Source organism: Neodiprion fabricii, chromosome 3 (genome assembly GCF_021155785.1).
Source record: "Neodiprion fabricii isolate iyNeoFabr1 chromosome 3, iyNeoFabr1.1, whole genome shotgun sequence".
NCBI classification, from domain to species: domain Eukaryota; kingdom Metazoa; phylum Arthropoda; class Insecta; order Hymenoptera; family Diprionidae; genus Neodiprion; species Neodiprion fabricii.
In genome coordinates this window covers 24875201-24887285 of record NC_060241.1, presented here as the reverse complement: position 1 = coordinate 24887285, position 12085 = coordinate 24875201, and the positions used below count along the sequence as shown (strand labels likewise).

The following is a 12085-nucleotide window of genomic DNA, read 5'->3' as shown; positions in this document are numbered from 1 at the left end:
ATTAAATGGACTCTCACCAATCCCAGACCGTAGTCTTCTGATATTGTGCGTACGGCTTGAATCGTTGGTTTGATTAAGGTTATTGGTGTGTTGAGGCGTGACGGTGCGGAAAAGTTATAACTCAGGACAGCTTTGACTCGATTGTAAAATGATGAACACATGGCTTGTTGGTCTTCTATAGTGAAATTAAAATTTCTATCCGCAGGTACATTGTTGGTAAAAACTGTCAACTTCTCCTCCCAGGTGGAACACTTTTTTAACTCTACGGCCAGCTTCAAACAGAAAAATACAATTGTCTCGAAATACATAATTTTACGAAATTATTTTTAACGATAGAACACAACAGAGACGGAACTCTCGAAATCACAGTATAAGGTATTCGTCATTATTACAATTGTCATACAACATGGAACGACAACTGTGCAGTTGAAAATGATGAATGCCTGTGCAATATTTATGGGTCAAGTCGTTACCTCTGCCCTCTTCGATGGGTCAACCGCATCCATGAATTCCAGTAATAACAGAGATTGCATCTGCGCGTCGTCGTCAACGATGATGTGTTCGTTGCACAGAGCCTTCATGTAATCAGGTGAACCATCGATCAACACTAGTCGACCGCTGAAACCTTTAGACTCCAAGTGTCTTACAATCTCAATGGCGACCAAAGATCCAAAGGAATACCCAGCGATCACAAAGTTGCGACATCCTTTATATCTGGCTTCGACATGCTGCAAATTTTGAAAGATGATTGATAGACGGTGGAACTTCTTCGAATACACTACACTGAAAATCAGTATCCCGTATTACGAAAACCGCTTACTGGGATGAGATAGTCAGCCAACTTCTCAATTGATTTGATATTTGAAGAAGCTATTCCGAGCTGCAAACACGTTGTTGGTGATTTCAATTTACCGGTCAAAGGCTGGAATACAGAGTATGTTCCTTCGATTCCGGGTACTATGAATATTTCTTCTCTTTCATTGTTTGCGCCAGTCGATAGAGGGACACAAACGTTTTTGTCCTGTTGATGATTAGTGCCCACAACTCTTAGAAACAGTTTCATGCCCGCCAAGTTTTCATCAGTATTAGGCTTCAGCTCTTTCCTTGTTTCGCTTTCTGTCGCCTGTTTCATTGCCATTTCCTGCAACTTTGCAAAATTGAGACCACGAATGTCCGCTGCTGTTAGAAACACTTCAAATTCACGTTCCAACGTCTGTTTGATTTCAACTGCCATCATTGAATCCATTCCAAGCTCTGACAACGGTGTTTGCAGACTAACCGTTTTAAGGTCTTTGAGTCCTATGAAAAACTATGAGTCACAAATTTCTTCGCATACTTGGAATTCAATGAGAAAATTTTCAGCAATCGTAAGCAACCTATCAAAATTAGCATAAGTAAATGTCATACCCATTATATCGACGACTGTGTCGAGAATGTTCCCTTTGGCGCCACCAGACTTTTTCTCAGCAACTACCATACTCGACACTACTGGAGAATCTTGATTCAAAAAACCATCGAGTTCTTGCAGACAAGACAATATTCTTTGTTGCAGGGTACCGCCGATAATAATTTCCTTGTTATCTTCCTGCATTTCAGCAACAAGTCCGACATCGCCGACGGCTCCCCATTGTATGGCTAAGCCGGGCAACTTTTCTGCTACTCGATTTTCGCATATTCTTTCCATGACGGAATTAGCCATTCCGTAGTTTGTTTGACCCGCATTACCTCTGCCACAAGATACCGATGAAAATACCACGAATTGCCTGAGTTGCGGGCACAGCGTTCTCGATAATTGATCCATCTGCTTCGTGGCCCAAGCCTTCACTCTGAAAGACTCTTCGAATGATTCCTCAGTTTGGTTTTCGTAAAGGGCATCCTTGAGTACAACAGCCAAGTTAAAAATTGCGTGAATCGGTCCAAGTGACGCTGCTTCTTGGAGTATAGCCTCGCATCCCTCTCTCGTCGAGGCATCTTTCCCCACTGTTATGATGACCTTCACTCCGTAACTTTGCCAAGTACTGATTCTCATACGTTGATATCCAGAACTGACTCCTTTACGGGACGTGAGGGCTAATTTTTTCGCTCCGCGAAATACGAGCCAATCGGCCAGCTCAAGACCAAAGCCACCCAGGCCACCAAGAATGAGATAACTGCCATCCTCTGAACAGTGATAACGGGGTAATGCGGAAGGCAGAAGAGACTGACACGCTGCATCTTGGTCACGAATTTTGATCAGGACCTGAAAGTGTGGGTTGAATAATTAAGCTCCGGAATGTAACAGCAACCGACAAATTGATTTTTGTTTTGTGCTAAGGTTGCAGTAATTTTTCCGTAAATTTGCAGTACGAGTCGTAGGCGAGCGTGAGCCGAAAACGAATATTACAAATACACGAGGCAAAAGAGACAGCAGGTGTGGAAGTGAAAATATTTAAAAATCCGAAACATCAAAATTCCGAAAGGTCGAAGATTTTCAGTTCTCTGAATTTATCACTTGCTGAAATTTCAGCATTTTCATCTTTCGTTGTTTCAGATTTTCGATATTCTTGCGTTCGGAATCCTAGTCATTTCATTTTTCGATTTTTCTGATTCTGTACACCCACTCGTTGAGGAAACTACGCTGTGTGGATATATTTCAATTTTCAGCAGTTGACTCTATCGAAACTCTATTTTTCGGAACTTTGCTCTGTCGTAACTTCAATGTACGGAATTATGCATATCGGAACTTAGATCCGTCTTGCTTCCGACCACTCGAAACTTTGTTGTTTCTCAAAAGTTTAATTTCCTTACTTTGAGTTTCGCCATCAAATAATTCGCATTACGCGCTTTCGGAAGTTTTCAAATACGGAACTTCATTGCCGCCCCAATTTTTCGATAGCTGATAATTTTATGCTGACCTACGGACTTATTTATCCCTGCTGCACCAAACACTTCAGAGATTCACCGTAATGCTGATTCGATTGAAGGAGAAGTAAATCCTTTTAATATAATTGTCAAAGAAGAATCAAAAGTTTCCAATACGGTACTTTGAATTTTCTATGATATAACAAGGAGGGTTGGATTCAGTTTGAATGAAGAATAAAGCTATCCGAAGGTGAAACGTTTTGTTATAAAAATCAAGCTGGAGCAATTGATTTCTTCGTACTGATTATAAAAAAGTTATCGCGCTCACCTTGAATGAAAGTGTGTGAAAAGTTCGATGAAAATATTGTCATACGTAAATAAGTTATTAAGTCATAAAACTTTAATTTTCCAGTGATACGAACTTATGCTTCTATGGAATTTTCCATGCAACGCAGGGACAAAATTAGCACTCGTGTAGTTGCAAGTTGAATAACGTTTTTTCCGCACCCCTACAGGAAATACTACGCGATATGTATATCGTCATAATGTCACGTTGTTTTTCAGAAGCTATGGGTTATTGATCATCTTTACGTTGATTTAATCATTGATGTGATATGATATATCAAATGTATCAAACCTTTCCAATGTGTTTCCCGCCTGCCATGTATCTGAAAGCCGCTTCAGCCTTGTCCATTGGAAATACAGTCCGAACTAGTGGTTTGACAGCACCACTCTGTAGGCCTTCGGTCAGCATTTTCCATAGTAATTTTTTCACTTCCGGAAAGCCAATAAATAAATTATCCAACATGATTGCATGAAAACTGATGCCCTTCAAAAAGGCTTCCATGCCCAGAGGATTGTCAGCGGCGAGATCGAATTTCCCAATCTCCAGAAATCGTCCACCAGTTGCTAAACAACGAACCGATGCCTGTAACTTTTCCTCTGCCAAAGAATTTAGTACGATGTCCACTCCTAGTCCTTGCGTTTTCCGAAGAATCAGTTGCTCGAAACTCGTATCGCGAGAATTTCCGATATGATCGTCATCGATTTGTGGAAATTGTTTTTTAATGAATTCTCGTTTCTGTGGTGTGCCGACCGTTGTAAAAACTTCACAGCCTTCGTAAAGTGCTAAAGTTATAGCTGCCTGCCCTACGCCTCCGCTTCCAGCATGAATCAAAACTTTGTCTTCTTTTTTCATCTTACCGATCCACATGAGCGCCAAGTATGCTGTTCCATAAACAACTGGAACCGTAGCTGCATCTTCTAGAGTCCAACAATCCGGTATCGGCCAAGTAAGATATTTCTCACCAAAACATAGATTCGTAAACGCTCCGGCCTCAATCATCCCCATAACGGCGCGACCATTTACATCTCTTCCGGAGAATTCGATCCCATACACGTGACCTTGTACCAGTCTGTTTTTAGTGATAACCTCCGGTGCTAGTTTTCCAGTGAGTAGCATAATATCTCGGAAGTTTATCGAGGAATAATGCACTTGGATGATGTCCTTGTTCTGGTCGTTGGACTGAATTATACCTTCGAACCATTGAACAGAACTTAAATCACCACGTATACCCTGACTCAGTCTAGTATGGTAGACTGGTTCGGGAGCCAACGGTTTCAGTGGTAAAAACCGATAGGACCCCCACACTCTTCCGGGACGTAGAACATTCAACGTTAAACCCAATTTCAACTGTTTGGCGTATAATGGATTTTGCAGCGAGAACTTTGGAGCTTTGGAATCTTGAATCAACAAACCTTGGATCACTTTACCAACAGGTTCTCTGCGCAAACAATTTACGAATCCCATGAGTCCACTTTGTAAATCTTCCTCGCTAAGAAGAAGTACTCGATTAGTGGTACGACCAGCCTTTTCGTTTTCCGCCTTCAAGGCAATCTGTAAATTGTCAAGCCAGGTGAATTTATGATTGTCAATTTTTATAACAGTCGTCAGCCCAGGCTGCTGTTCCTTCTTACGCAGCAGAATTATAAACTCGTTGGGTGTACGTTTTTCGAGGACGATGTTAAATTTTTTGTCCATTGATTTTCGTATTATTTCAAGATCATTATCTAGCGGTTCTCTGGCCAGCATAAAACTACCGCCGTTCATAGCTTTTTCCACGTGTTTCAATATTTCTCCATTCTTGCTTGAGAAGAGGCCACGAGTGACGATAAGGACAGCATCAAGTTCACCGGACAAGTTTTTTGGCTGGGATATTTTGATACTGGGTGGTAAAGCATTTTCCGGAAACTTGGTCAGGGGTGCAAAGATATTCAAATCAGCTTGGAGTAACGGCAAATTGCTTAACACTTCTTGAATCAAAGGAGACGTCAAATTTTCAACACATGCATCATCTTCGTCGTCTATCAGTTCAACTGTTTTTACTCTGATACCAACATGGTTTTCTAGAGCTATCTGTACAGCGATGCAAGTTATCACTTTCAATTCAGCGTGGGCTTGATCGTGATGAGCTATAAATTCATATTTTTCCAGAACGGGATCTGCAGCCGGTTTTTTTCGCGCTATCGCATTGGCTCTGAGTCCTCGAATTTCTATTCCACCAGATACGATGATATCCAAATCTTTGTAAACTTGTACAGCAAATTCTAGAAAATAGTGATGAAACTGCAATTATATAGTGATTTAGCGAAAATTTATTGCAAAAAGGCAATCAATTTCTAGACAAGTGATTTTTTCACCGAGACCATTCTCAGGGGTAAACTTGTGGAATATGTCCTTAAATTTTCATTGAAATTAAGCCCCGTTTCAAAGGAGTGATTTCTCGTACTGCTCTATGGACGATTCACCTCGAAATTCATCGAGATTCAGGAGCTTATCTTGAAATTGAGAAATGGTCCCCCGTATTTTTTTCACCTGGTACTATTCAAGTGTAGATAATAGATGCATGATTAGTCATTGAGAAATTGTAACACGAAAAAACATTACCATCATTGTGTGAAGCACGCACATGTATTATATGATACACCTACCCCTGAATTCATGAACGTCCTTCAAACGTTTAAAGAACTTAATATATAACGGTCCGTTATAATCTTCTGTTTTTATTGTTTTTCATCTTAGGAAACTTATAAGCAGCATAAATTGGACAGGCAACCACGAGAAAAACATTATATTATAACAGGCCCTTATATGTTACGCCCGTCAGACGTTTAACGCACGTTTAAGAATTCGAGGGTGTAACAGATAAAAACAATTTGAACCTTTTTTGTCGCCAGGCATCAAATTAAGATAATGTATGTGCATCTTTGTATCGATCACCAGCTTCCGTATAGCCGTAGGAACAAATAGTCCTCGAGTGTCGATTCCAAGGATTTGTAGTTGTAGCATGTTATCGATAAAGGCTGCCCAATTTTTTTGCCAAGATATGCGGCCTCTGGTTCCTTTTAAGGACGCTGCTGTGAGACCCCGGCACAAGCCTGTATATTGGTAGCCCCTAAGACGTAACTCTTTGTAAATATCTCTGCTCGTTAAGGCAAGTTCCTCTTCTTCGATGTGTAGTACATCAGTTTTGACACGTTCCAGAGCTGGGTTTGAAGCGACACGGATGACACCCGTAACGATGCTGACATCACCTTCAGTAACTTCAAACCTGCCCGACCCTGAGTAGGAATAAATATGAGTTACTACATGCTCAAATATTTGTCAATTAAATTAATTTCTCCGTACAACGATTACCGTTGCGTGACATGTGATCCTACCTTTGTGAATCATCAGCTGCAGTGCAACGCTACCTGTCTTAGGAATCGTGGTAGCTCGGTGAAATTTCACGTTTTCAAATACCACCGAAACTTCCAGGCTTCGATCCCCTTGCATCATTTCCACAGTTCGCCAGACTAACGCCAAGTAACCGGTCGCAGGAACCAAATTTCTTCCATCAATGATGTGCCCTGACATCCATTCAAACTCTTCGTCGAGAAGGCCGACGTTTATGATAATTTCTCCTTTATCTAGTTTATCTTGCTTTTGCAAACGAGCGACAAACCAGTCTTCTGAGTGTTCCCATCGCAACAGTGGAGAAATCATCGGAGTTCCTCGACTAACTGGATATTGAACATCGGGATATAATTTACTTAATTTGGGACATAATCCAATTTCGTACATTTTTCCAACAGCGTCAAGTAAGACGTCGACATTGTCACAATTCAAGTATCTTGTTAGACCAATATTGGTCACTTCGTCTTTTGACGATCCTCGCAAAGCGAACTGAAGCAAATTATGTGGTGCCAGTTCAATAATTACTGCATCGTTTGGCAGAAGATGAGATATTTTTTCGAACGAGACTGAAGCGATCAGATTTCTCGAGCAGTATTCAGCTGAACATGAACGAGCCGAGTTATTATTCCAGTTTTCATGAGATACTGAGTTCAGCCATTTTTGGCTGCAGGGTTTTGGATTAGGAATAACCTTGTGCAAATGAGCCAATAGTTTTTGTGTCACTGTCCGTACGTCACCACTTTTGTAGACGACGCTACCGCGAGCTTCGGCTCTGACAGGAATATTATTAGCCTGTAAGAAATCGATCATACTTCAATAATAAATTAACAATCATTATTCAACTGATTATATGACTTTGCCAGTAAGAATGCAAGTAGGAAATTTGTTTCGATAAAATTATGAAAGATCCTCATTTTCTAACAGCTACCTGTAACTTCGCAACAAATTTAGTCATAGAATCTGCAGGTCCGCTGATTACTGAGCATTGAGGACCATTCGAGCAATCTATACGTATGTCATGCGGACACAAACTCGTTAGTTCGATGGTGTTCAGCTCCACAACTGCCACATTCCCACAAACTGCTCCAGATTCTGTTAATACTAGACCGTGGTAGTATGCTGCTAAGACAGTCTGTTCCGCGGTCAAGCATCCATCAGCGTAGGCACAGCCTAACGCTCCTGCTAAATAGTCAGTGACCTTATCCGGTATAATTCCTATCGATGACAGTAAATCCACTAAACCAATCTGTGAATGCATGAAAGTATGTCGTCATGAATAGAGCAAGCCATTATAAAGTATTGAAATGAAAGTAGAAAAGTTATGACGAAGTGTCCTACAAGTGTCACGACCTGTACACCTCGTCATTATCAATACGAAGCAAGTACTGTACCTGGATTGCTGTTGTGCCAACACGAAACTTGATAATATCGTCGAACGTCTTCGGATTTTTATCAGTCAAAACTTGAACGATATCTATACCGTGTGGCTTCAGAGCGGTTTCGCACTTCCGAACGGCCTCAGCAAACACTGGAATTTGCAACAGGCTTCTACCTGTTGAATGCAAGTATAAATTGATTGGCGTCCGTTGCTATGCATTTCGTTCTTCTGGCACTAAAGTTATTGATGAAAAACTGGTGCCCTAGAATCATAAGCATTTCGTTTGATGGGCTGAGTTTATAATTTGCAAATGAATCGTTTATGACAGTGGTACTCACCGATCCCAGGCCACTGATATCCCATTCCAGAGAAAACGAACCATATCGGTCGCTTCTTACCAGAATAATATCGTACGTCTCGTATGTTGTTCTCCGCCACGCCTCGGGCTGGCAATATGGTATATCCACGATATTTATGACCAGCAATCTCTTCAGCATGTATTTCGTGAAAGAGGCTGATGTATTCGACATCCGCGGGCCTGCTTTCAAGCTGTAGTCACGGGAAGGCATAATTACAGTTACTATACAGACCTCGACTGCATTTAATATCTACGATTATCGAAACATACAATTTTGAGTTCAAAGTGCGATGGTTTACTGAAAAGACAGCGACTGTGAACAAAGTAATGCTGCAAGTACAAAATGATGTGTATTACTGGCGAATATGAGTGCTTGAAACGGTAGTCGGAATCGGTCTTGCTGGAAATTTCAATAATATACACAGGTAAGCTGAAAAAAACATGTGCTTTCGTCAAAGTAATTGTAAAGTTTCTTCCGTGTAGTTTTGTAAAAGCAAATGGGTATTTATCGAAATTGTAATTCACTTGCAAATGATGATAGTGACATATAGATAGATGATAGATAATGGTGCGCCATTCATCAGACGCATTAGAAATATTTTCGGTACTGGGAATCAGTTCAACTGTATAACCTACGTCATTCAATAAAGTTGTCACCGCTTCTTCCGTCCGTCCAGATACGGCAACGAGTCTCGGCATGTCGTCATTAGGTGCACCATTATTGACCTTCTCTTTCGGATTTGATTTCAGCAAAACGTGTGCGTTTCCACCACCAAAGCCAAAAGAGTTTATACCAACGTAACCGCCCTTCCATGGCGTCGGTTCGGTTATTACTTGAATGCGGCCAGTCATCAATGCTTCGATTTCTTCGCGGGGCTGGTTATAATTTACGTTTGGCAAGATGATTCCACTCTCCATCGCAAGTATCACCTTTTATGGAATAGACACTATATACACTATATAATTATAGTTTCAAGTAAAACAATACGTCGTCATTTCTCAACTATGACCTCGTGGAACGAAATTGACAATCACGTAAAGAATTATCAAGAAAAAATTTCGATTTTTTATCTTGTTTTTCAATCAAACAGAAGTCAGCGAAATAAAAAATACGGACGGCCGAGCAGAATAACATCGTATACATGGATTTGGTTGAACTACATCGTATCTCAGTAATCCCCCAATTACCATCTCGTCTGGTTGATATAGCGTCGCATTGGTTTTCATAAAACTCCTCGAAATACATTGTAAATTTTAGACATTTATGAGTTTTGAAATGTCATGAGTTACCCTTTTACCTTGGCGACGGAACAAAGGCCACTTGCTGGTTCGGTATGACCCAAATTCGACTTGACTGACCCAATTTGAAGCGGAGTGGTTCGTCCAGGGCAGAATACTTCCTCCACTGCGTTAACTTCGGCAGGATCACCTACTTTGGTTCCAGTACCGTGCGCCTCTAAGAAAGCTAATTCGGACGGTGAAACTTTGCACTCGTCGTAGAATTGTTCGAACAGAACACGTTGCATTGTACTTGATGGAAAAGTGATTCCTTCTTGTTTGAAGCCGTCGCAATTTGTTTTTGTATGAACAACATGAGCATACGAGCGTTTAGCATTCTTTGATTTTTGCATATAGATTGCACATAGCGCCTCACTGCGACAGTAGCCGTCCCCCTTAGCGTCGAATGATTTGCAGCGTCCATCGGCCGAAAGTACGCCTGATGGAAAAATGATTGAACTAGAGAAATTCTTTATTGATTATCAAGACGACACAAGTATCGCAGATTCTTGACGTGTAGCCTGATGTACAAGAACGTCTTTGTCCTTATCTCATGTTTCTCAAGAATTGTTCATTACACGAACTCCAATAACGACGTTTTTTTTTTATACATTTTTCGTTAATGACTAGATCCACAGACACGTAGAAGTAAGACTCAAATCCAAGAAGAAAATAACATACCAAGAAGAAAGAACTGCTGAGATAGATGTGGATGAAGGCATAAATTACATCCCACAACAATGGCGTCTTCACATTCGCCAGCTCGAATCGCTCTGTACGCGTGATCCATGGCAAACAAACTTGAACTGCACGCAGTGTCCATGGTGTAACTGGGTCCTGTACAACCCAGCCAATTGGAGATTCGATTGGCCATCATGGCACGACAGCAGCCGGGTACGCCTAATCCGTTGGTCTGGACAAAAACAGAGATCTTCTAAATAAGCGTTGCAACTCATTGGGTTTGAAGTAAAATTTGATGAAGAAAATCTCACTCTTCATAATGAGCACCTGGTTTACACATCACTGAAATTGCTTGGGAACTTGATAGACAATAAAATGATACGTGTCTAATGGCATAGGGTTGTAAGCGCTATCATACGTTCTTTTGTTGTTAATAAATGCAAAAGATCATATTTTTTTAATCGTATCTAGGCTTAAGACATGACAATATGGTCGGAAACGTTGAAATCCAATAACAGTTTAATTAAGAAGATCGTATTTACTGATAGATACGACGCTCCGCTACCAACTCAACCATAAAAACCTATGTTGACTAATTGCATAAAGTCCTGTCTAGGAAGAATTATTATTTTCACTTTTCTTGGTCTCGAGTATAAATTTATCAACTAATATCAGAAGGTCGAATACGCTTATAGATACGACCTTGCAGTCCTGATGCTGATAAGGTTGTAGCCGCTAATAGTTATTATTGTTGTTCTAATATTCCCATAATTGACGATTTGGTCATAAAATTGACATCCCATTATATAAGTTCATGTCAGCTTTAAGTTTTTCATACGATTTAGACGTTTTAAGAGCGATTGCAATGAAAAATAAGAAAATGACTCGTGGAAAATTGCATGTACGAACGATACGAAACTGTGAAATTTATCGCACAAATTTACTATGAGTGACGACGATACGTGTCGAGTATGAGTCGACGATAGCGGTATTCTTATTAAGGTGGTGATCGACTAGTGAATCTAACTCTCACCTGAAATTCTGTATACAACCATGTTTTTTCCGATTCGCTGTAGCAGGCGCCGACGAAGACTCCGGTGTTAGTTCCGCGAAGTTGGCGAGGATTCACACCAGCGTCAATAATAGCTTCGTAAGTATGTTCTAGTATCATTCTTGCTGCAGGATCCATAGTGTGAGCTTCTTTGAAGTGCATTTCAAAAAATTCCGCATCGAATTTTTCAATGTTGTTAACTTTCCCAGCTCGTTGGGGAATATCCGGATTTTCTGAGGATGATCGCAAATTTGATTAGTTGAGTTCAGGTTATTGAATGGAAACCTCAAGAGTTACACATCAGTAAAATTATGAAACTCCGTACTAAACAGGCATACGAAATTCATTCACTTTGCGATTAAATACTTTCACTTGAATTATTTTAATCTACCCAGTTTCCAGCGGCGATCATCGTCGGTGATGACGTCTACCTTGTTGAGAAGATTTTCTCCGAGACTCGTCAAGTTATTTGACTCTGGGAATCTTCCGGCAATTCCAGAAATCACCACATCTTCACCCGGTTTCGGGAATGCCAATTCTTCATTCCAAACACCGTTCAAATTATTACTTGACATGTTAGTGGTCCTGTACGATGTAAAGTGCTTTTATTAAGAGTCTTAGAAACTTGAGAATAATGGTTACCCTTTCGGAGTTGGCTACGTTTTTATAACAGTGCGCCCCACCAGCTTTCATCACGTGCCATGCATTAATTCATTGTGATGATAATTGTATTTACAACTGGCTGTACTGAAAGCGCGTTGC

General features: G+C 40.6%; 1 protein-coding gene across 1 annotated transcript in view; it reads right to left on the bottom strand.

Annotated features, from left to right (window-relative positions):
- LOC124177297 (fatty acid synthase-like) overlaps nt 1–12085 on the bottom strand; it is a 14460-nt gene extending 2375 nt beyond the window's left edge. Inside the window, exons 1-15 of the mRNA XM_046559490.1 lie at nt 11715–12085; nt 11306–11556; nt 10273–10504; nt 9612–10030; nt 8950–9243; nt 8294–8504; nt 7969–8129; nt 7506–7823; nt 6562–7369; nt 6064–6462; nt 3479–5448; nt 1408–2239; nt 821–1299; nt 474–728; nt 18–272 (exon numbers count right to left, since the gene is read on the bottom strand). Of these exons, the coding sequence (XP_046415446.1) occupies nt 18–272; nt 474–728; nt 821–1299; nt 1408–2239; nt 3479–5448; nt 6064–6462; nt 6562–7369; nt 7506–7823; nt 7969–8129; nt 8294–8504; nt 8950–9243; nt 9612–10030; nt 10273–10504; nt 11306–11556; nt 11715–11898 (7068 nt within the window). The 5' untranslated portion in view covers nt 11899–12085. The remainder of the gene's footprint in view (nt 1–17; nt 273–473; nt 729–820; nt 1300–1407; nt 2240–3478; nt 5449–6063; nt 6463–6561; nt 7370–7505; nt 7824–7968; nt 8130–8293; nt 8505–8949; nt 9244–9611; nt 10031–10272; nt 10505–11305; nt 11557–11714) is intronic.